Source organism: Patagioenas fasciata, chromosome 2, assembly GCF_037038585.1.
Source record: "Patagioenas fasciata isolate bPatFas1 chromosome 2, bPatFas1.hap1, whole genome shotgun sequence".
In the NCBI taxonomy this organism is placed as follows: Eukaryota; Metazoa; Chordata; class Aves; order Columbiformes; family Columbidae; genus Patagioenas; species Patagioenas fasciata.
Window position 1 is genome coordinate 39,519,762 of NC_092521.1, and position 22,583 is coordinate 39,542,344.

Genomic DNA, 22,583 nt, shown 5'->3' on the forward strand with positions numbered 1-22,583 from the left:
TACTCAAAACATGAATCTGAATTTTGTTCTTTGGTCTGATTTTTACCAAAAATCAGCAGAACACACGGCAATCCTACAGCTGATTACATTTCTCCATCTCACTGTGAAGGCAGGGAAAATAAAATGGAAGGACTTCTGATGAACAGGACAATGTGAACATGATATTCCTGGACTAGCCCCTTTTCTCTGTATCACTTCAAATAGGTAGTGAAAGCTGACTAATCACATTAACATTTAAGGACATCACTTTATAATAATGGCTGGGAGATAACTTTGTTCATACCATCCCATAAAAAATGACCTGAACAGAAAATACGCTTTGGTTGAATCTCCTGTTTATCAGACTAACAAGCATACAGTAACCAGAGAGTGCAGAAATTGCAATGTAGTTTGTGGAACTCTCATAACACAGGCTGTAATTCCCCAAATGGTTAAAAAAAAATCTGTCAAGAAGTCTGAGACAGAATAAATATGGTCAGTTCCTTCTGCACTAGAAGAGCTATGAGAACTCCTTTATGTTTTGAGACATTTGCTTTCTGTCAACCTGTTTGGCTAGCCTTTGATATTACTGAAGCAATTGTGTAATAGATGTTAACATACTTATAGCAAACAGACACTGTCTGGCTGAAAACTGGAAATATTTATGGAGAAAAACATGAGCTACTTATTTGACACACTGATATAGTTTTATCTTGTAATGGTGTTATGTCTGAAGAATGAGAGGTGACCAGGTCAGATGAAAGTTTTAGTGAACTCAGAGTTACAAAATATACCAAAAATGGCTTTGCTGCTTCAAGTACGGTCACAAACATTCTATTGCAAGTTGAGTGTATATAAAAAAGATAAGGACACTATCTACATTTACCTACTCTGATCCCAGTTGGCTGCAAAAAGCAGAAGAATCTTCCTGCCACAGTGGTCGCGATTTTCCAGTACTCCTGGGAATCCATCTGTTAGAGCCCGTTTGATTCCTGGATCATCAGCCTTGAAGTTTTTGAACATATCCAGGTTTAGTTGGCGGTACTGGAAGTACTGAGCCAGCAGCCTGAAGGCCTCAGTTTGGTGAAACTTTCTGGCTCGGAGAAACCTCAAGATGAAAGCATCATCTGTACGTAAAAACCCGATGTCAGGCCTCGTGATGATCATGTCCCTGACTTGCTGGATATCCTGGTGCAAAATGTCTGGGTTTTCATTCAGTTCCAGGCGGGCTTTCTCTATAGTCTCTGGACTAAGTCCAGCTTGTAAATGGGTCATCTCTGCAAAAACTTCTTTTCCAAATCCTTAACTTCAAATATTTTAGTAGGAGAAGTGCTAATCCCATTCAACTGATGGTCTGCTGTGAGCATGAGCCATTCAGAAGCTTTTTACTATCAAGCTGATATTGAACAAATGAAAGCAAACGGCTTTTCTTATTCTCGCAGAAGGAGTAGCAGGCAGTTCACATATGGTATAATCCATCCAAAGGAAAGTGTTGTTTATTCCATTATTTACTAAAGAAAAAGTAAATATGAAAGAAAGATTAAATACCTATATAAAGCTTACAGGAATGCATTTCTGAACTTCATATAGCAATAGAATTGCTTTGTGTGCTTCATACTTAAGAGGATACTGGTCATACAATTTCAAAATTATAATTTCACCCATTTTCAGAATGTATGCATACAGGATAAAGCAGCCATTGGCATCTGAATGTATGTGTTCAAGCTTTCCGAAAGGCAATCTGATTGATGATTAATACTAAACTGTATCAATTTATTATTGGAATACACTTGGCAAAGTTGTCTTACAGAAATGTGGGAGTTCCAGCATCCCATAATTTCAAGACCAGGACAACAAAAACAAAAACAACAGTAATTTTTTCCCACCCATAAGAGGACCTACATTTCAGCTTCCTAATTATGAAGATTTACACTTATCAGATTAAGTAAAACAACTGTTTGATTTTGTTTTATCACCCGTAATATCAGCTTGTCACTTTCCTTGAATTAGCCCCCGAGCTGGTTGTAAAATTGATTTAAAAAAATCCCAAACCCCACTGACATCAGGGGTATTTTCTACTTGGTAAAAGCTCACTGAAAATATTTTCCATTGAGACTCAATACATCTTCATGTGAAACTTCCCATTAATAAAGTGTTTGATTAATCTAATCTGACAGAGTTGGTGTTTTAGTTGGAGAGATGCATTTTATTCCAAATTATTTTTTTCAGTATCTTGTAGGTTTCCTGAATACCCAGTTCTGAATTTCATTTTCATTCCTGTACTTTACCTAGAACTTATTTTTACAAGTGTTAGAAGGGAAGCTGCTTAAGCTGTTATGTATGAACAAAATGGTAGAGTGAATCTCTTACATCTCAGTGACATAATTAGCAAGAAACTGTCATTGAAGCCTGTGTAGTTACACTCGTGTGAAATAAGATCAAGGCCTGTTCCAATGTGAAATGTGTGTGAAGAAAGATCAAGATCCATCCAATTTTTCAGCCATCACAAAAACAGACAAGCAAACAAAAATCTCTACCACTTAACTGATCTCTCTCTCTCTTTCTAATTTCTGGAAAAAAAAAAATAAAAAAGGGTTTTAAAAATTAAAAGGGAATCCCTCAGTGCAAGACATACTTTATTGTATTTGAAGAAAGCTGTTTGGAAAGTTATGAATTATTCATAGCAAAACAACCATTTCACTCAGCTACTCCCCTGCATTCAGCATTCTCATATCAAACAAAGGGGATAGCAGCAGCCAGAGCACTTCTTCATTCAGGGGACTGCTCAAAGTAACATTGCAGGACCTGGAAGTCAGTCAGTACAAGGGATGTCCAAGTTCCCCATTTTGTCAGTTTACATTTTAGATGCCATGGCTGTAGCCCCAGGATGAGATCCCAAAACTTTAATACAGAGAGTTTCTGCATATTTGCTTAGAGGACAATTGTGGTGGGAGATAAGCTTTTCATTCACCAGCAATGTGCATCAGACTTCTCTGTGGGCGTTACGAAGGAGAGTTTGTTAAGCAGCCTCTCTCTGTATTCAGTGTGGAGCTGGAGTTAAGAGGAGATACCTGCAGGGCAGTGTATCCTGTGATTCATCAGCCTGGGAAAACAGAGGAAAGAAGGCTGATTGCCTTTGTCAAGTCACTATGGAGTGCAAATGATTCCAGAAAAGCAGGCTCTGAAGTTTAAGGGGTTAATCTATGGTCGTAGGTTATTAAATTCTTAAAGAAATATGAGTTGTATTAAAGGCAGATAGCACACGTTAAGATAAAGTAACAGTTATTTGCTTTCCTCTTTCCTTTATTAGACCAAATTAGGATAACCCTGATGGTATCAACTGAATTCCATTGATGTAAAACTGATGTAGGCTGTGGGAAAATCAGGCCACTATTTTGTGCTTAAGATCTCAAATTATTGGTGGCATTAGCATTTTCTTGCATAAATCATGCTTTTAGTTACAAATGCCTTCATGAGCTAGTTAGGGGAGCTCAGTGTGTTTAAGCATGACACAGTCACTGGAGGAATGTGGAGTAAGGATCCGTTTTCTCCAGTTTAAACAGCAAGTTATACCTTAAGGACGCTGCTTGTGCTCTTAGATGCTCAGTACTGGGGTGGAAGCAAGGAGCTTATCTGGGGTCTGTTCCAGCTCTGGCTCAGGGCTCGACATGAATTAGAACACCTTTGGAGCTCTTGTGACTTAGAATTACAGAATCATAGAGTGACAGAATGGGTTGGGTTGAAGGAGGCCTTTAAAGATCATATAGTCCAACCCCTTGACCATGGGCAGGAACATCTTTCACTAGACCAGGTTGCTCAAAGCCCCATCCAGCCTGGCTTTGAACACTGCCAGGGATGGGGTATCTACTACTTCTCTGGGCAACCTATTCCAGTGACTCCTGACCATCATAATAAAGAATTTCTCCTCTATATCCAAACTAGACCTACCGTCTTTCACTTTAAAATGATTAGCCACTGACCTATTACTTCAGGCCCTAGTAAAAGGCTCTCCCCATCTTTCTTATAAGCCTCTTTTGAGTACTGAAAGGTGCTACAAAGTCTCCCTGGAGTCTTCTATAGGCTGAACAACCCCAGCTCACTCAGTCTTTCTTCATAAGAGAGGTATTCCAGCCCTCTGATCATTTTTGTGGCCTCCTCTGGACCTGTTCTAACAAGTCCAAGGACTCGTAGAAGTTAAGTGTGACTCCAGTTTTCTGATAGTTTATGGGAGTAGAACTGGCCTGTCCTCTGCTCCTTTTCTGACTCCCATCTCCCCCAAGATGCATTTTTAGAAATAAGGCAAATTCTTTAAAGGTCAACTGTAGTCTCCTCCAGAAGAATATGGGGTTAGACCAAGGAGAGAAAGTCTGACTCTTCAGATTTCCTTGTAGAATCCACAAATATTTAGTGTTGAAAATTAATGTTTCCTCCTACTTTTACTCCATTTAAATGGATTAGCACCTTTGATGCCTTGGGTGATCCCGAGGTGAGGGAACACCGTCCTCCACTGTCAGATGTTGTTGTCAAAAAGCAACTTACAAGTACTCAGTCTAACAAGAGATATATTTTTAGACACATTTCATAGTTTTCTCATAGTGAGCAGTGCTATAGCCATGGGTTACAGCTTACAGGAGAGCCTCAGCTAAAACAGACTTTGCACTGAAATACTTTATTGATATGATGTTATGTATTGCAAAATAATCCAAAACATGTATGAACTATGCTGTCACTATCTGAATCATAACACAAATCTTGGGGTTAGTAATCCACTCTAGAACCATTGACTTCAAGGAGTCTGATTTATATCAGTGAATGATTTGGTTCTCCCACTGCTTACCTTGGTAATAAATTTAATGTTCCATAGCTACCCAGTTTGTCATTGCACTTTCTCAAATGGTACCGATTTATTCTGATTCCCAAAGGTATAACAGAAGCACCTTCTCCATTTTCACCCCCTTTGACACATGGCAATTTCTCCTTCTCTTCTGGTGTTATGTACAGTTCTGATCCATCTGCCAATTTCTTCAGATGTTTACATCTTTGTTCTGCCTTTTTTTCTTTTTATTTTCTTTTTTCTATTTTTCTTCAAAATGAAGATACTGGGTTTTTTTTCCCTATCTTGAATATTGATGCTGCATGTTGGCACACTAGACTCTTTGTTATAGTCTCAATAGCTGTTTTTCTAAGTTGTGACCTTCAGTTCCCAGAGGACTATTCGCTCTCCTAATGTCTTTTCACAGCCACTTACAATAAATCATTCTTCCAAAGGAACAAAACCCAGCTTCAAACAAGGAAAAATAATTAAAAGAGGTTTGAAACACAACATATTAATACAGAAAAAATAAAGGGAAATTTCCACCAAAATTGTGGTGTCCCATACCATTTCAGTTTATTACTTTTCCTTCCCAAGAAGAGAATTGCAGGGGAAAGAGAGTAGCTTTAGGGTGGGTAAAATACTGAAAGTGGGTACAATCTTCAGACAAAGAGCTTATGTTTTTGCCTGATTCTCAAAAATAAAATTTAATTAATAAAAAATCTATAGTAATAGTTAATAATGAACTAAAATGAAAATAATATCTTAATGAAGTAAATATAGCACTTTCCATACAAAGATCTTAATGTGCTTTACTGCTCTCTCTTCAGTCACAGCTTCTGGGTCAACATTCAACCCCTATTTTCTCTACATCCCCTGGAAAACTGGCCAAAACCTGCTCTCAGTGGTGCTGATGCTCATCTGGATCATTTTGGTCCTTCTTACTAAGCTGTCCTTGCAACATCATTTCCCTCTTGAAACATTGTCCTCATGTCCATTTGGCCATTTCCTATCCACTTCAGATCCAGAAAGATTTTAGTTGCCTCTGTCTACTGTGTTTTACATTCAGTCCAAAGCCATATGTCACATGAAATTTCATTACCACAGCCTTCAAATAGGAAGGCACTAGGGTTTTATCCTCATTTGGTGTTAATAAGCATTCCTGTTACAATTTGCCTCATTATAACATTCCTAATTCTGAGCATTCATACAGATATTAGCTGCTAAAAATCATGCCAGAAAAGAAGGCAGTGGTCAGGAAGGGAGGGAAAATGGTAATCTAGAATGATTTAATCTGAGAGTGTGGGTGTCATTTCATTAAATTGCTTTTTAAAAAATATTTTGATGTTAACTGTGGAAAACATCTTGGGCCTATGTTCTGCTTAGCAGTGATTGCTCCATAAAGGCAGGGGAAGATGAATCCATAGCTGTACTTATAGCAATGGCTGCTATGGCACTTTGAGACCTTGTGGTACCTTAGTAGGAACCCCAACTGAAAGTGGAGCACTCAGACATAGGAAGGGACACACCCTGGCTCTGTGACCTAATTTCAAAAGAGTGATGGGACAAACTGACTCTCTCTTGTCCTTGACTGCTGGATCCTGGCATCCTCCACAGGCAGTGGGGAGAAATACTGCCCTGAGGAGTTTGCCTGAGGTCACAGAGGACACATTTCACAGAGCGGAGAACAGACCATATGTCTCCTGAGCCGCAATATTACACATTAACATCTGGGCAATCTTTCCCCCCTATACATAATCCTCTGCATCACAAGAAAAATATTAAGTCATGTTGCACACAAGGAAATTGAGAGGTAGACTAAGATGTTCCCAATGTCCTAACTGTAATCCCTCTAGGCTTCAATGACACAACAGGATTTTAAAAATGTGCCACTTCTTTACATTTTTGCCAAGAGCAAACCCTACCATGGGAGATCCCAACTGGTCTATCTCACATCTCAAGCCCATAGCCTGGCTGCTGCTCAGATTATCACAGAATCACAGAATGGCTGAGATTAGAGGGCATCTGGTCCAACCCCCTTGCTCAAACAGGGCTACTCAGAGCAGGTTGCTCAAGACTGTGTTCAGATAGCTTTTGGACATCCTCAAGAAAGGAGACTCCACCTCTCTGGGCAACCTGTGCCAGTGCTTGGTCACTCTCACAGTAAAAAAGTATTTCCTGATATTCAGAGGGAACCTCCTATGTTCCATTTTGTGCCCACTGCCTCTGGTCCTGTCACTGGGCGTCACCAAAAGGAGCCTGGTTCCGTCCTCTTTGCACCCTTCCTTCAGGTATTTGTATCCATTGATGAGATCCCCCTGAGCCTTCTTTTCTCCAGGCTGAACAGTGCCAGCTCTCTCACCTTTTCCTCATGTGAAAGATGCTCCAGTCCCTTCACTGGACTTTCTCCAGTGTGTCCATATCTTTCTTGTACTGGGGAGCCCAGAACTAGACCCAGTACTCCAGGTGTGGCCTCACCAGTGCTGACTATTATGAACACATTCTCCTTCCCTGTAGCTCTTCCCTAAGGGAAAAGATTCTCCTAGTCAACATAAGCAAGTTAAATATTGCAGGTCTTTCTCCTGCAGGTCATGGTGGTCCTGTAAACCTTCACTAGGGAGTTGTTTTTCTTCAATATGAAAATAGGGAATGTTTGTGACTGTAACAGCTTCATGGGTAATTTGATAGTTTCTCACACTTTCCTGGGATGCAATCTCCTGGCTCAGGTACAAAACTTAACATTTCTTCCAGTTCAGTAAAAAAAAATGCATCACAGATTCCTATTTCCCTCATATTACAGTTTCCTAGTCAGTTTAAGGCAGTTACAGGTTACTCTCAGGCCACAACCAGCTGTCCTGCAGTGGTAATTTAGCCACGGCAAAGCACAAAACACAGCAGCATCTCGACTGATCTATGTAGCTCTCTGCACAGTACGTAGGGCAGGCACATCTGCAACACTGACCTGCAGTTGTCCTGCTGTTGCTACAAGCTGATGGGCATGACGAGAGACTGACAAGGTTGCCTAAGAGACATGAAATTAAAAAATTGCCTCATTATCTTCTAACCTGAAATGTGCAAAACTTATTGCCCATCTCAATATTAAGGAACATGACCCCATAGCAAGGAGGGGAACTCAAACGTTTGTAAATAAAACCAAAATGCCTGTGAATTTAATCAGAATGCCTCAATATTTCTCCAAATCATAGTTTTAAAGTTTTAAGCCTTCACCAACCACAGATAAACTGCAAATCCCTATGGGAACATGAGCTTTGACCTGTAGCATGTCAAAGGAGCAGCAGTCTATGAGGGACTTCCATGTCAGTCATTAACTACTCCAAGTGTCACCATGTAAAAAGCATCCTGGCCACTATTGGACAAAGAGGTCACATTCTCCAACAATAGGCTCCTTGCAGCATAAATTTTTAGTGGTATGCAAAACTTGAATTCTGACCCCCAAGCCTGATAATTAAGCTATATGTAGAATTCTGATAGCATAATGTTGATGCCTGTAAATCCCTAAATGCACTGTAGAAGTTGTATTACAACATCTGCATAAAGATATACAGAACAAAGAACAAAACAAATTATTGAGATCTTTAGTTCTACGTCCTTATTAACGTGAAGTTTATCTAATTTTACAGTTCTTTTGCTCCACATTTTAAAAATTAAGTTCCTTTAAAAAAATGCAATGTATGGTGATGTATTAGTGCCCCATTAGTGGCTTACTTAGTTCTGCTTTATACATTGTGCCACAGAAAGGCATCCATCACCCTGTGGAGCGGCAGTGGGGGCAGGAAGGGAAGGAGGGAAAGGCAAGGGCAGAGAGGAAGGAATGAGGGAAGGAAGGCAGGAAGGCAGGAGGGAGGCAAGCAGGAAATGAAGGAAAGGGGAGAAGAAAGAAGGAAGAGAATAAAGGAAAGAGAGAGGGATTTCTGCACTCAGGAATTCATACAATTCTCCTAGTTTGGTTGGTTGGTTGTTGGTTTTTGTTTTTTTTCCTCTCACTCCTGTTGAAGTCTGAGCATAAAGATCTGCACACAGATACTTCTCCCAAAATTGTAGAAATAAAGTTTAATATTATTTGATAATACCTTGTAGGTTTGTTTTCTCAGTGAAGGAACACTGCAGATTTAATGAATTTGTTTCTACAAATTCCATGAAAGGAAAAAACATAACAAAACAACAACAAGAAACCCAACACCACCAACAAAAACACACACACACACACAAAAAAAAAAACCCAATGTTTTGGTAATTCTCAAACTAAATCCTAAGAGCAGGGACAGTATCAAGATGGAAAGGACTTATAACTCATCTGCCGAAAACTATGTGAACTTCTTACTGAGCTTCCCACTCCATAAAAGACTGATGTTGCTTTTTTTTTTTTTTTTACTAGTAGGACAGACTGTCATATCTTGTTTGTGTATGTGCCAGACACCACAGCAAAGGGCTGTGAGAGGAAATAATACTCACTTATCAAACAATAGCACAACTGCTTTAGTAACTGAACATTTAAATTAACACTTGCATTAGTTTATACTCTTAGTTTGAAGAAAATAGTCTCCATCCTTTTATGAGGGTGATTATTTGTATTTTAACTGACATGGTCATCTTTTGGCAGATGAGGAGGCTGCTGTTACATGTTTCAAAGAAACATTCTCTGTCTTCAAAGCACATAGAGTTTAAGGAATTATGACTCAGTGCTATGGGGTGGATGCTGCAGTTCCTCCATTGCCAAACTCAATTACATTGCTTACACTACTACTCAGCAGCACTCAGTGCTACTCATTGTAAGAGTATTTGGTCTCTGCACCAGATTTTAAGTTATAAATGATGAAATGATAAGCAAAATGTTGGAAAAGAATATACCTTTCCTGGTTTTGCATATGACATACAAGAGTCTATTTTTTAGAAAATACTCAATAGTTTTCAAAGCTGGATGAGTCAACAGAATTCTTAAGATAATCGGCAGCATTTGGTAATAGACACATATCAGACCTGACTATGCTGACAACACAAGCTGCCCCTGTAAAACTTCAAGCTGGGATACAGATCACAAAGCAGGGAAAGCTTTGTAAGGTTATCTGACTTATCATTGTATGGAAAAGAACACCCTTACCTTTGCTATGCAGTGTATGGCATAATACTGTTACATAATATGTCATTTAGATGTTGGCATTGCATTAACTTTTAGTACTGGAGAAAATCCATGTTATCATCTGATTACCCAGAAAGCATATAAAAGCAGCCTTCCTGTAATTTAATTTTTCCTTCCAAATATGATCCAGTCACCGTTTAGTGATGGACAACAAGTAGCCATCTGCTCCTTAACTTCATTATTTCTGGAGATTGTTTAGACTGAGGAATCAGCATTTTGAAAAGGGAAAGCCCCCTTTCTTCTGTGACCTTCCCCACCCTCCCAGGATTAAACCATTGCAAATAGAATTAAAGCCAGACCAGTAGCCACATGGGGTTTCTCCAGCTGTTATTTGCTTTGTGCTTATTTTCTGTATGAAACCCTCTCTGAACACCCTCCCTGCTTGCAGAGACCACAACTTAATTCTTGACTGCCTACAGCAATGGATCCGCAGGGTACGAGTGATTCACCCCACTTCTTCCCTGCACCCATTATTCATCACTGTTTGTCACTGGGAAAGCAGAACCTTTGACAGACCCAATAGATTCCCTTCTCCCTTTAATCTCTTAGCCCCCTTAGAGTTGAGTATACCTGGTCAGAACAGCCATTAATTTGCTGAGGAGCAAACAGGTATCTGCTGCTGTTTGGCAAGCTCATATCTGTTGCTAGATTTCTCACTTCGTCCCTTAACTTCAAGTTTTAACCCTTCGCCCCACCTCCAACTCTCTCATCTCTCCCCTGCTTTCAAACTGGATCTGGACTTTCCCTTCCAACTTGTGCTCTTTCCCCTACTTGCCCAGCCCCTGGGCTGCTGAGCTGATTGTTCCAGTCCCCACGCCCTCTTTCAGGAAGGACTGAGTCTGGTGATGGAGAATGGAAAATTGGAGGGTAACAAGGGGCAGGGAAGTGAGGAATGGGGGGAAGCAGGGGCAGGAAGGAAGGAGGCAAGGGAGCAGGGCAGGGAGAAGAGTAGACAAAGAAGGCAGAAAACAGGAAGGCAGGAGGAAGAGAAGCAGGATGAGGACGACTGGAGGCAGAAGAGGCAGAGTAGACAGGAGGCAGAGAAGCAGCAAGGTGTGTGGGAAGGAGAGTCAGGGGAAGCAGAGGAGGAAGGAGAGGTAAGGAAAGTAGGGCAGGCAGGGGAAGTAGGACAAACAGGGAAGGCAGGGATCAGGGCATGGAAGAGAGGAAGGGTAGACAGGGAGCAGGAAAAGGAGGCAGGGAGGCAGAGAGCAATGAGGCAGGACAGGTGAGAGTCAGCCAGGGTAGACAGGGAGCAGGTAAAGGAGGCAGGGAGGCAGAGAGCAATGAGGCAGGACAGGTGAGAGTCAGCCAGGGGAGGCAGGGAGCAGGATAAGAAGGCAGGAAGGGAACAGGCCAGCTGAGAAGCAGAGGAGACAGAGAACAGGGCAGGCAGGAGAGTCAAGCAGTAGCGGCAGGGGGCATGGAGACAGGGGAGGCAGCAAGAGGGGAAGGAGGCAGGCAGGGCAAACAGTAGACAGAGAAACAGATGCAGGGAGCAGGAGGCAGGGCTGGCAGGAGGCAGGGCAGGCAGCAGGTAGGGAGTAGGGCAGGCAGGAGTCAGGGCAGGCAACATGCAGGAGGAAGGCAGCAGGGCAAGGAGCAGGCAGCAGGAGGCAGGGAGCAGGGCAGACAGGAGGGCAGGCAGGACGCAGGAGGCAGGGAGCAGGGCAGGCAGGGCAGGCAGCAGGCAGGGCAGACAGGAGGCATCAGGCAGGAGAGGCAGAGCAGACAGCAGGCAGGGGAGGCAGGGCAGGCAGCAGGCAGGGGAGGCAGGACAGGCAGCAGGCAGGGCAGGCAGGACAGGCAGTAGGCAGCGAGCAGGCACGGAGCGGCCCCTGTCCGCAGCGCGGCGGGGCAGCGGCCGGAGCTGTCCGCCCGGCGGTGCTGAAACGTCGCAGCCCGGGCCCGGCGGCACGGAGGGGTGGGGGAGCGCGAAGAGCCGCCCTGCTGCAAACCGACAAAAGACAAATCCAAATACCTGCACAGCGCCAAGCAGCCTGCCGTGGGGCGGCGGGGGGCTGCGTGGGATGATATTTTTTTTTCCCCCCTGTAGGTGTCTTTGCTGTTCAGCTGGGTGGGCGAGAAAGATCTCCCGGCTCCCGGGTTCAGGCTCGGATCTCTCTAGAAAACTGTGAATGAGCGAGCGCCAGCTCCACGGGGCTAGGATTTTTTTTTTTTTTTTTTTTTTTTTTTTTTTTTTTTTGGTAGGAGGCGTGTGCACCAAAGCCTGGGTCCTTCCACTCGGCGGCTGCTGTCCCTCTGGGTCCTAAGCCCTCCTGCCCGGCTGCCTCCCGGCGATGCCGGCGCTCCCCGGCTGCGGGCTCGGCGCACGCCAGCGCTGGGGGAGTGGTGACAAAGGAGCTGCGGGCGGCTGACAGCCGGGAAAGCAGCAGCACAGCCGGTCACTGCGAGCTTTGCGGCGCAGGCTTTCATCTGATGACATGGTCTTCACCGCCTTTTTTTTCGCATAACCCCTCTCGTAGCAAAACTCGGGGGGAGCACAACCTCCTGCGGCATTTACAGCAGCCACAGAAAGGGTGATCTTCATGGGCCGTGTATTATACATGGGCTGCCTAAATGAACACGGCAGCCTGGGCTTATAAGAGAAGTTTGTCTGGATCGGACTACAGGTACATCTAGCTCAGGGTGCTGTCACCAGCAGCAGCCACAGCAAATGTCTAGTGAAGAGCAGAAAAACAGGACAAACTTCACCCCTGCACTCTCCCAGCCCCTTTCTCAAGCATTTTAAGTTCAGGGATTTCCCCTGAAATGTGGTGCCTGTGTTTTTAGGATGAATTTGTTCTCCATGAACTTTCACATTATCTCCTAGAACACCTATAAATTTCTGAAGGATCCTTCTGTAATGTCCTTTGACAAGGAGTTCCACAGGCCATCTGCGTACTTCACAAACTATCACCTCTTATTCATTACAGGGATCTGTAAGCTTTAGTTGGTATCATAGAAAGGACAGGATAGTGGAAACTCTCTCATTAAATTAGGTCCCAAAAACCATCTTCCATACGAACCTCATAAGACCTGTGTGAAGTTGTAGGTGAAAGGCATTGGGTGACCTAGTGGCTTTTGCAACTAAATTCATACTCAGCTGCTCTTATTGATACAGTAAGCCTGATTAAATATATCAGCAAAGTTCATTTCTTCTTCTGCTACCCCTGTACATTGTGGAGTATAATCTCTGGGAAGTGGTGGATTAAAGTCTTGGTCTCTTTGGTTTGGACATCTCTCTTGTACCAGTTACTGAATGATCTTGTAGAGCAAAGAACTGGGTGATAAATGAAAAAAATACGGAACAACTTCTGAATAAAGAATAGCTAAACAGAGTAGGATTCTTCAGCATGAAAAAGAGATGAATTAGTGTAGATAAAATAGTGGTGTGTTTTTTTCATCATTTGTAATATTTAATTATAATGAGCAGTATGAGGAAGATAAATTGAAACAATATCTCAATATCATTTCCAGTTCAAGGACTAGGAGAAATGAAACCCACTAGGGGCCAGCTTTGAATCAAACTAAAGGACATACTTCCTCACAAAATATTTAGTGAAGCTGTAGAACCCATATTCACAGGAATTCAGGCTTCAGAAAATTGTTGGACATATCCATGGAAGAAAAATCCATTAAGAGCTTCTGAACATGAAGTCATGACCTCTGGCTGACAAAGTCCGTTTTTCACAAATTGCTGAAGACCGGGGTAATATTTAGGAAAGAATGATGATATCCTTACCTATTCTTACTCTTTGCCTTAGCTATTCACTGCAGATCACTGATAGAGATAGGCACTGGGCTAGATGAACCTGTATTCTGACCCAGTACTGACTGCTCTTATATTCTTATATACAAAGTAGACTTTCAGAACACGCACACAACAGGAGCACTTTCAGCTTTGTTTTCCCTTGAACATGGAAGAACCAATAGTTTTGTTCTGTTTGAAAGAGTGCACATCCACTCTCCTACTTTTTAAAGGAAATGCCACAATATTAATGAACAAAGGCAAAAGGAATATGTGGGGAAGACGCCTTCTACTTTTAGAATGATTTTCATGCACAACCATTAATTTAATCCACAGCATGTTTAAAATTGGAATATGAGGCATTTACACCCTGTGACCTGATCACATTGACTGGAAAAGATGAAGCAATAGCTCAAAAGCAGAGAGCTCAAAACTCTCACATGAACATTTGCCCCAGCACTTGACGGGAGATCATTTCTAGCTCTGGGGAAGTTAATAATCAGTACATAGTCTTATTACATCATTATTTTCTACATAGAGATCAGTTTGGAAATAAAACAATAAGCACTCTATTTTCATAATCCTGTTGCAAGCTTCCACTCTTGCACATATGATAAAGATTAATGTACTAGCTTCTGTAACTATGCAGTACTGCCCTGGGAATTGTTAATAACATTAAGTGAAATGAACATGACTGTATGAGCTAAATGCCTTAGGCAGTCAAATGATATGCTGAATTTGACATATGTTTAATATTTAGAGATTTAATATTTTTATTTGGTTTGTTAATTGAGATTGTTTAGTTTGCTGTTATGTGACCAGTGCCTGCTGATCCACTGAATGATTGACATGAATCAAGTCTTTACATATATCACAGCAGGGCTTTATATTGATCCCACTGCAAATATTCTCAGGTTCCTTTCTCATCACCACTTCACCATTTCCTCATCACTTTCTTTCTGCAAAGTCTACTCTCTACTCTGAGAGCATGTTTCAGGTCTTCTAATTCTTTGCATTGTCCTAGTCATTATCCTTCACCTGAAGGTATGGTCTCAGAAACAGCAGTGCTGAAGGTATAAAGCCATCAGTCCCCTAAAGGTGTGTCTGGGACATAAGGAACTACCTTGCTGATGCGCACAGGCTGGAGTTCCATCCTTTTCTCATTTGCAGTATTGAATATGCAGAGCTAAGGGGAGAAAAATGTGCCATTAAACACATTTTTCACTGAAGGCATGAGAACTGACTGAACTCGTGGAGGAAACAGATCAGTTTGGAAGGGGATGGATATTTTATGAAGCCTCTTCTGAGAGTAAACCACAATTTGATGTTAATTTTGATAGTAAATTTATTCTAACTTGGCCTTCCCTATCATCACACATATTGATTTTCTTTTTTAACGAAGAGCAGTGAAATCAACTTGGAAAGAGAATTTAGATTTTCATGGCCAGTGGAAAGAGTCTCCGTACATGAACTAAAAAGGAAGCCATGGAGAGGCAGAGTGGCTGGTTGCTCTGTGGTCTTGGTATGATAAATAGTTTCTACTGAATCTACTCTCTTTGCAGCAAAACATTTTGTCTTCACTCGGTGACATTAAACACATGGCCTCTCGCTGTATCTTTGAGCCTCAAGAAGTGCCATGAAGCTAGGAGCTGGTTTGCACATTTATGCAGCTCTGATATTGCATTCTTGTTCATACAAAGCCCAAAACCATTGAAATATTTTAATTTATCACAGTAAGAAATTGATTTTTTTTCCAATCCTAAAAAAAAAATAAAAATCCAAATAACTGGAAAACTGCTTTCACTATGCTTTCAAATTTAAACACAGATATATATCTACGTCACACAAAAACATACTGATATTCAGCATTTTATAGGGTTAGTGTTTGTAAATGATGTGCATATATAAGGAGGGGAATGGATCTTTGATGCAATTCGGTATACATCTAGTGTCATTTATTTTTTTAGTATGATTTTTAAATGTTCTTTACACCTTGTGAATAGGGAATTGGAGAAAAAAATAATAGAGGATGCCCTTGTCTCTTTAAATTTTCTTTTATGAACAATTTGCTGCAAGTTTCCAAAATTAACAGTTAATTTTAATAATTAGTTGGGAGTTCAGTCTTTTTCCCTGATCTACAGTTACCATCTGGTTGTATTTCCTTTGAAAGTAACCACATTGAAAGTCCCAGTAGATTAAAAAATAATAATGGTAAAACTGCTTAGATCCAATAAATCATTATTCTTAAGGAAGAAGTAACTCTTAGATCACAATTCAGTGGGATCCATGTTATAAATCCTCCCAGGTTTCCTGAACTTCTAAAATATTTAAAAATTTATACCCAAGAATGCTGAACATATGCAAATGGATTGTTCACATGATTTATTTAATGAGAAGGGTCCAGCTTTTGCCATTTTTATTCTTGATGGAGAAAAGTCATTCTTTTGCTGAGTTCACATGCAATCACTGCTTTTGCCACTCTCAGAACAGAGTGTAACTGAGACACCAGCAAAGTTTTGGCCTCGAGCACATGAAGGGGGGCAGTTGGAATGTCCCTCACTTCACGGAAAGTTTGGGAGCTGGCAGGGAGATCCTGCACAGAGCTGAATGGCAGCGGCAGAAGTCAGGTAAAGTCAAATTCTCACAGCTGCCATCCAGAATTTCCCCCCTTAGGTCTTACCTAACTCTGAACCTGTCTAAATCCCATAGCTGGCTTATTATGGGATTTCAGAGATCCAGGCTGAGTAGCTTGGTACCAAAGATCAATCAGCACTCAAAAAACTACAAGTATCTCTCTGATGGCCCAATCATGTGAGTGTTGGAAATGTTGACTTTAGGTCCAGATGTCCTGTCCTGTCAAGTGTGGACTTGACCTCATGTCTTTAGTCCAGGGGTGTCAAACTCATGGTTGCCTTCAATGGGTCAAATGTAATTTTAGGACTGTATAAATGTACGAATAGTTAAATTAACTATGTAGCCTCCACTGAAAATGAGTTTGACACCCCTGCTTTAGTCGGTTTAACGTGGCAGCACTGACTTAGTGAGATGCCTGTGACTTAGATCACCTGGGGACCTGCTCCTAATTGAGTTCAATTACTCACAAAGTCAGTGCTACTCTGTCTAAACAATAATGACACCGTCTTGCTAAAGCATTAAGTGTCCTTTTGCAGAGGGAAATAAATTATGAGATGTCATGTTTTGTACAGCCAGTACCTAAATGATATAAATATAGCATGGTAAAACTTAGTCTTACTGCCTAAGAAAGTGAAAATTGGAGCTAATGTTCTTCCTGATCCAAGACTAAGAGAACCTAAGTTAGACAAGTATGACAGAAAAAGCTCAGAGGCAGGCAAGCAGTCCAGAAAGCAGTTGAGTCCAGCAGGAAGGGTTAGGATGGCTGTCACAGAATCAATTCAGAAAAACACTCTTGGTAAAAACTTGTCTGCTTTCTGGTACCTTACTACTTTGGCATCAGTTTGCACATAAGTAACACTTCAGTCTGAATTCTAACATTCTGAGCTCAGATGTAATTTGTTAAAGGCTTGAAATATGTGTACTGTTTAATGTTAATTCTTCAGTGTGTTAACTTCAGGCTTTCTTAACTTCCCAAAGTCGGTTGTATATTTTCCTCAAATTGCAAATTGCTCCTATGCATTTGTCAAAAAAAAACTTGAACTGTTGAGCTTGAAGTACAAGAATATATCTCTTAACATTATAAAAAAGGATTGGGAAGTGGGTAGTTTGACTAGAATAGTTAGAGTTGAGGGGAATAATAGGATATCCATCTGATTGCTTAGTTTGTTATGTGATGATTTATTTCTGAAATATTTTTAAATGAATGGTGTACATAAATGCATGCAGCTTTGGATGGCAATAACATAAATCAGCAACAGTAATAATGACTGTGAGCTCTTGCATGTGTAAACAAGCATATGTGCAATATAAATTCAATTATCTCAATGTCACTGAGGGCGTAAAATAATTTCATATTTGCGACTGAATTACTGCAGAGATTTTTGTTGGAAGTAAAAACAGGTGGATGACACAATCTTGTTCTGGATTGCTGAGGTCTGTCTTTTGGATACTGAACTATATGAATGTAGATGTATACATGTACAAAAATAAAGACAAACACTATGACTGCAATCCTCAGGAGATATAAACCAACATAACTCCACTGACTGTGGTGGAGGTGTGCTAATTTACACTAACCAACACTGGGCTAAGTGCGTTTATATAAAACAACTATTACACCTGTCAGCAGTCTGATGTTTTACAATGCCGCTTCATACAGGAATGTAAAGGATGCAACAATCTGCTGAAGCCACTCCGCAGCACAGTTTTATACCTCCTGGGATGCAGCATGGGAATCGGGGTCTAAATAGCATCAACATCATCTTGCAAACACTGGGTATGCTTTAATGTCATCGGGGAGCCCTGGCACAATCCAACTAGAATATATATCAAGCAGAGGGGCATACAGCAATCATATACTACAGGCAGGAGGCTTTTTGCTTGTCATAGCTGGTAAGCCCCCAGGGAGGTGAGGCTGCTGTCATTCTGGTTCCCAATATATGCTGATTCAGTCATTAAAATGTGCATTTGTCTTCCTTCCCCCAAGACCTAGCTGTGCACAGCAGGTTTAACTAAATTGCCAATAAGAAAGCCTCTTAAATCATCCGCAGTCCTGACTGGCAACCTCACAAGCGGATGCAGCAACTGATCCTGAGGCAAACGGAGTCTGTTCAGCAGCAGCTTTGCACTTCTGTGTGTACCATCTAGGTGTTTTTGTAATCATTAATGAGCAAGTCCATTGAAGATGGAGGGAGGAGAGGCAGGGGAAGAGTGAGAAAAACAGTTGGGAAGGGGAAGGGGAAGGAATTGGAAAATTCTCATCACCTTTTCTCCAATGATACCCTCTCTGCAGCTGCAGGAAACAACCCCTTCCGTTAAGTGGCCCTGGCTTCAGGGTGCAGAAAACTGTTAATCAGCTGGTTCTCATGCAGCAGGGACCTGCGGGAGGGCTGGCTGGAGAAGTGCCAAGGACAGTCACTTCACACATCCTGAGAACTCTCCCCCTTTTGGCTGAGATTCTAATGGATTTGGGGTATGTCTGTGTGTGTCTGTGTATGTACAAGAGAGATAAAAAATTTACTCTCTTGTCATTCTTCTGTGTTTCACATACACTATTGCAAATACCTACTTTTTCCTATGTGTACACATGAAAGGTGGCTTCCGTAACTCTTTGTCGAAGTGCTAGAAAAGAGACCTGATTCTGGCAGCAAGCCCTCTCTGTCAGGTATTGTTGGAGTCCATCACAACTGCCAGATCATCCCTGAAGAGGCATAAAATCTCAGAAACTCTTTAACCAGGCGTTCAAGCTCAGTTATTGCCTAACTAGTTGGGCACAATTAGTCTTGCTTTCTCTTTAGTCAAAGGCCAAGATTTACCTTAGGGCTGTGGTTTCCCAGAGGGACTGTGTCTGGCCCTTCCTAATACAGGAGTTGTGATCAACACCGTGGAAGTGTGTAGCAGTTTGCTCCACACTGCAGCTCAAGTTAGAATACCAGTCTGTCACGCTTCCTATGATGTGCTGCACATCATGTCTGCATTGGACAAAAGTCTGGAAACTGTCATTAAATCTAATTGGCTGTCTCCACACATTGGATATGTCATTGCAGAACAGAGGCTGGCCAAGATCAGGATGTGTCAAGGGCTCTGCACGGGTGAATAACCAGATGATGGAGTAGCTCAACATGGACACTTGCGTGCAACAGAGTTGCAGTCTCTCTCCTCTTGCTCGTACATTTTTTTTTGTCCTATGGAACTGCAGTATAATATGAAGAGATGGCAAGTATCTACTTGTACTAGACATGACTGAAAACCACGTGTTTCTCAGCATCTCTTGAAAAATTATAGACAAATGTAAAACACGGAGAAAAAAAAAGCTGGGTGTGTAGGACTCAAAATATATTAAAAAAAAAAATCACTTGTTGAATTCCAAACTAATCTCCATGATCACATATGACTGTGAGAGCTGGAAAATATTAAGGGAAAAAAAAAATAAATGTCTTCAAATAAAGTGCTCAGGGACTGTAGATAGAGGGTCTCTGCTAGCATAGAGTTATAAATTGCCAGCAACTTGTCTTTTGCAGGATTAGAAGGAAGACAAGTCCTTTAGATCTCCAAAGAAACAACTCCACTTTAAGGAGTGGAGAGGGAGACAACTGGTGAAATATAAGTGTCCAAAAGTGACCTCATGAAGAACATTTGTCAGTGTAATTGGTGTCCTAGTGACAAAAGCATCAATAGTTGACAGCAGTTAGTGGAAAAAATTATATTTCCTCTTTTGCACCATCTTCAGTGTGAAAAGACTAGTCCATGTTGGGAGAAAATATTTCCATCCACACTAGAAATGCCCATTTCAGTTTGCTGACTTCTCTTCCTACAGACAAATGTTCACCAAATACAACGACAGATCACTATAAAGAATCCAGAAATTACAGAACAACTCCAGTAATTTAATTTTATTTTCTACGACTAAAGTTCTTTGCCAACTTTTCTTAAAAAAAAAAAAAATCACTAACATTCAAAACTTGAATTGGACACGTATTTTTTCCATAAAGAATTGATGAGATAAACTTGATAAAAATTAGCACATTCTCTAACAAGTAGTAGATTTAAACCAAGAAGCTGGTGCTTTGCTGTTGCAGCACAAATCAGAGATTGAGCTTTTTCTTGGTCGTTTTTGGGAAAGATTGTGAATAGAGGATGCTAAAGAATGTGCATTCCATCTAAAAGCAAGTTTAATTTCTTCTGTATTTTCACAGTTAAATCTCTCTTTTCTGTTGCTTACAAAGCTCTGGTTTTTTAGTTTAAGTTTATTCTAATTTCTCCCTGCTTGTGTTGTGGGGTTCTTTATTTGGTTTGGTTTGTTTGTTTTACAAAGGGAGAACAGGACAGCTACAAAACCCAGTGTTTATTTATAGAGAGTGATCAAGTTTCTAGCTAATTTTACTATTTCATGCCAAGAAAACTACCTCTGGGAGGACATGTTTCTGTTGCACAATGGGCTCACACTCTCTGAGTCTGATGAATCCACCAGGTAGGGCAAAAGACCATCCAGGGAACCAGTCAAAGCCCGCAGGCAGGATAGGGATGTTTGCATGGCTATGTTATTGCCTTTGCATTCACGCAGAAGAAAATTTCTGTCTCCAGATGTATGAAAATCCCAGTAGCTGGTTTGGTATCTGTTCCCACTTGAAACTGTCCTTTTCAAATAAGGAAAATGGGTGATATTTCGCATTATTTCTGGTTAGTGTCCTGCACAGTGATATAAGCACAACCCTGGCTTTACTGGCCATTCCAGAAAAGGTATTCTCAAGTTGTTGCATTTGCTCTTTTCATGACCACACTAGGGTCGCTCACAATCATTCTGTAATCAGCAAATGCCCCAAGGTCTCTCTCCTTCTCTGTCATTTTCATCTGAAACTCCCAATTTGCAGAAGTTCATGTTACAAGCTCGTTAAGTGCATGACTTTGCACATTATGCAATTAAATTTCATCCCATTTCTAATACTCTACTCTCAAGGTCATTTCATTTTTCTGCTATACTATTAGAGTCTGCCTCTCTGTTGAGCTTTGTGTTACCACCAAACTTCATTAGTACACTCCAGCTTCTTATCCCAGAGCCATTAATGAAGATGTTAAAAAATCAGTCCCAAATGTCTAAGGTTTTCCACTAATGGCAGTTCTTTCCAGACCAATTATTGTTTCTCCTCTTTCACCAATTCTGAACTCATATTTCTTGCTCCTTTTTTCATAACTTCTATAAATAATACTTTCCTATAAAGTGTGAGTAGTTACCTACAGTATAGATACATGAGTTTTAGCTTTGGGTTTGGTGGTTGGTTTGGGTGGGGGTGGGTTTTTTTGTATTTTACAAACATTTAGCCATCCTTTGGTATCAAAAAGTCTAATAATCATATGGACAATCTAACAATACTTAATGCATATTATAATTTATCTTGGTTTCTATTTATTTTCATGCATTTAAATATTGATCACTTCAAAATATGTGTTAATCCAGTTCAGATTAAACTCTTGATTTGGGATTCTTTCCCTCCCCCTTTCAGATATATGGGTAGTGTGCTTGCTGTTTTCTGGTCAGATGGTACTCCCCCATGTTTCATTAAAAATTCAGGATGTTTTTCAGAGAGCAATGTGTTAATCACCTTGTTTCTCAAAACAGCATATTGAGTATTCTTACACCCCAGATGTGGTAATTTCTGTCTCTATGCATTCACTTTCAGCAACCATTTAGCCTTTGCTTCCATCCCATTGATGTCATCTTTCTTACTGAAAAATGAGGCAAAATATTAGTTTGGATCTGGAGCCAGGTAGTTATTCTGTTTCATATTTAGCCCATCCTCACTATGCAGCGGACAAGAGATTTTCACTCCTTGTTTTAATTTCATTTGCTACGTCAAACCTTAGGGTTTTTTTGTCAATTCATATACCTTGTGCTTTATTTTTTTACAAAAAGCAGGGCTTACAGTCCTTTGACAGCTCCAAACAGTATACAGTGCTTCCCTCCACTGTTATGTCTAGTGCAGTTTCTCCATCACTTTTTAAAATAATCGTCAGTGAGATCAATGGTCTGCAACACATTGTTTATGTGGCTGCAACTACGAAGGCGTATGAAAACCTGCCTGGTCGCAATTGTAGCTGCCTTGGCAGAGAGCAGGAGGGAACTGCAGATTCCTCGGTTCCCCCTGTGTCACCCTATGGCTTCCAGAGGGGGGCAGAGCGAACAAGCATTTCTGGATAAGGATGGGATGACAAACGTGTGATCTCGTTAAAAGCGGTCAAAACCTTTTCAT

General features: G+C 41.1%; 1 protein-coding gene across 1 annotated transcript in view; it reads right to left on the minus strand.

The window, feature by feature from the left end:
• The window catches only part of CLVS1 (clavesin 1), a 105,540-nt gene extending 93,217 nt beyond the window's left edge, over positions 1–12,323 (minus strand). The window contains exons 1-2 of the mRNA XM_065832057.2: positions 11,932–12,323; positions 866–1,490 (exon numbers count right to left, since the gene is read on the minus strand). Coding sequence (XP_065688129.1) covers positions 866–1,254 — 389 coding nt within the window. The 5' untranslated portion in view covers positions 1,255–1,490; positions 11,932–12,323. The remainder of the gene's footprint in view (positions 1–865; positions 1,491–11,931) is intronic.
• Positions 12,324–22,583: the final 10,260 nt, after the last annotated feature.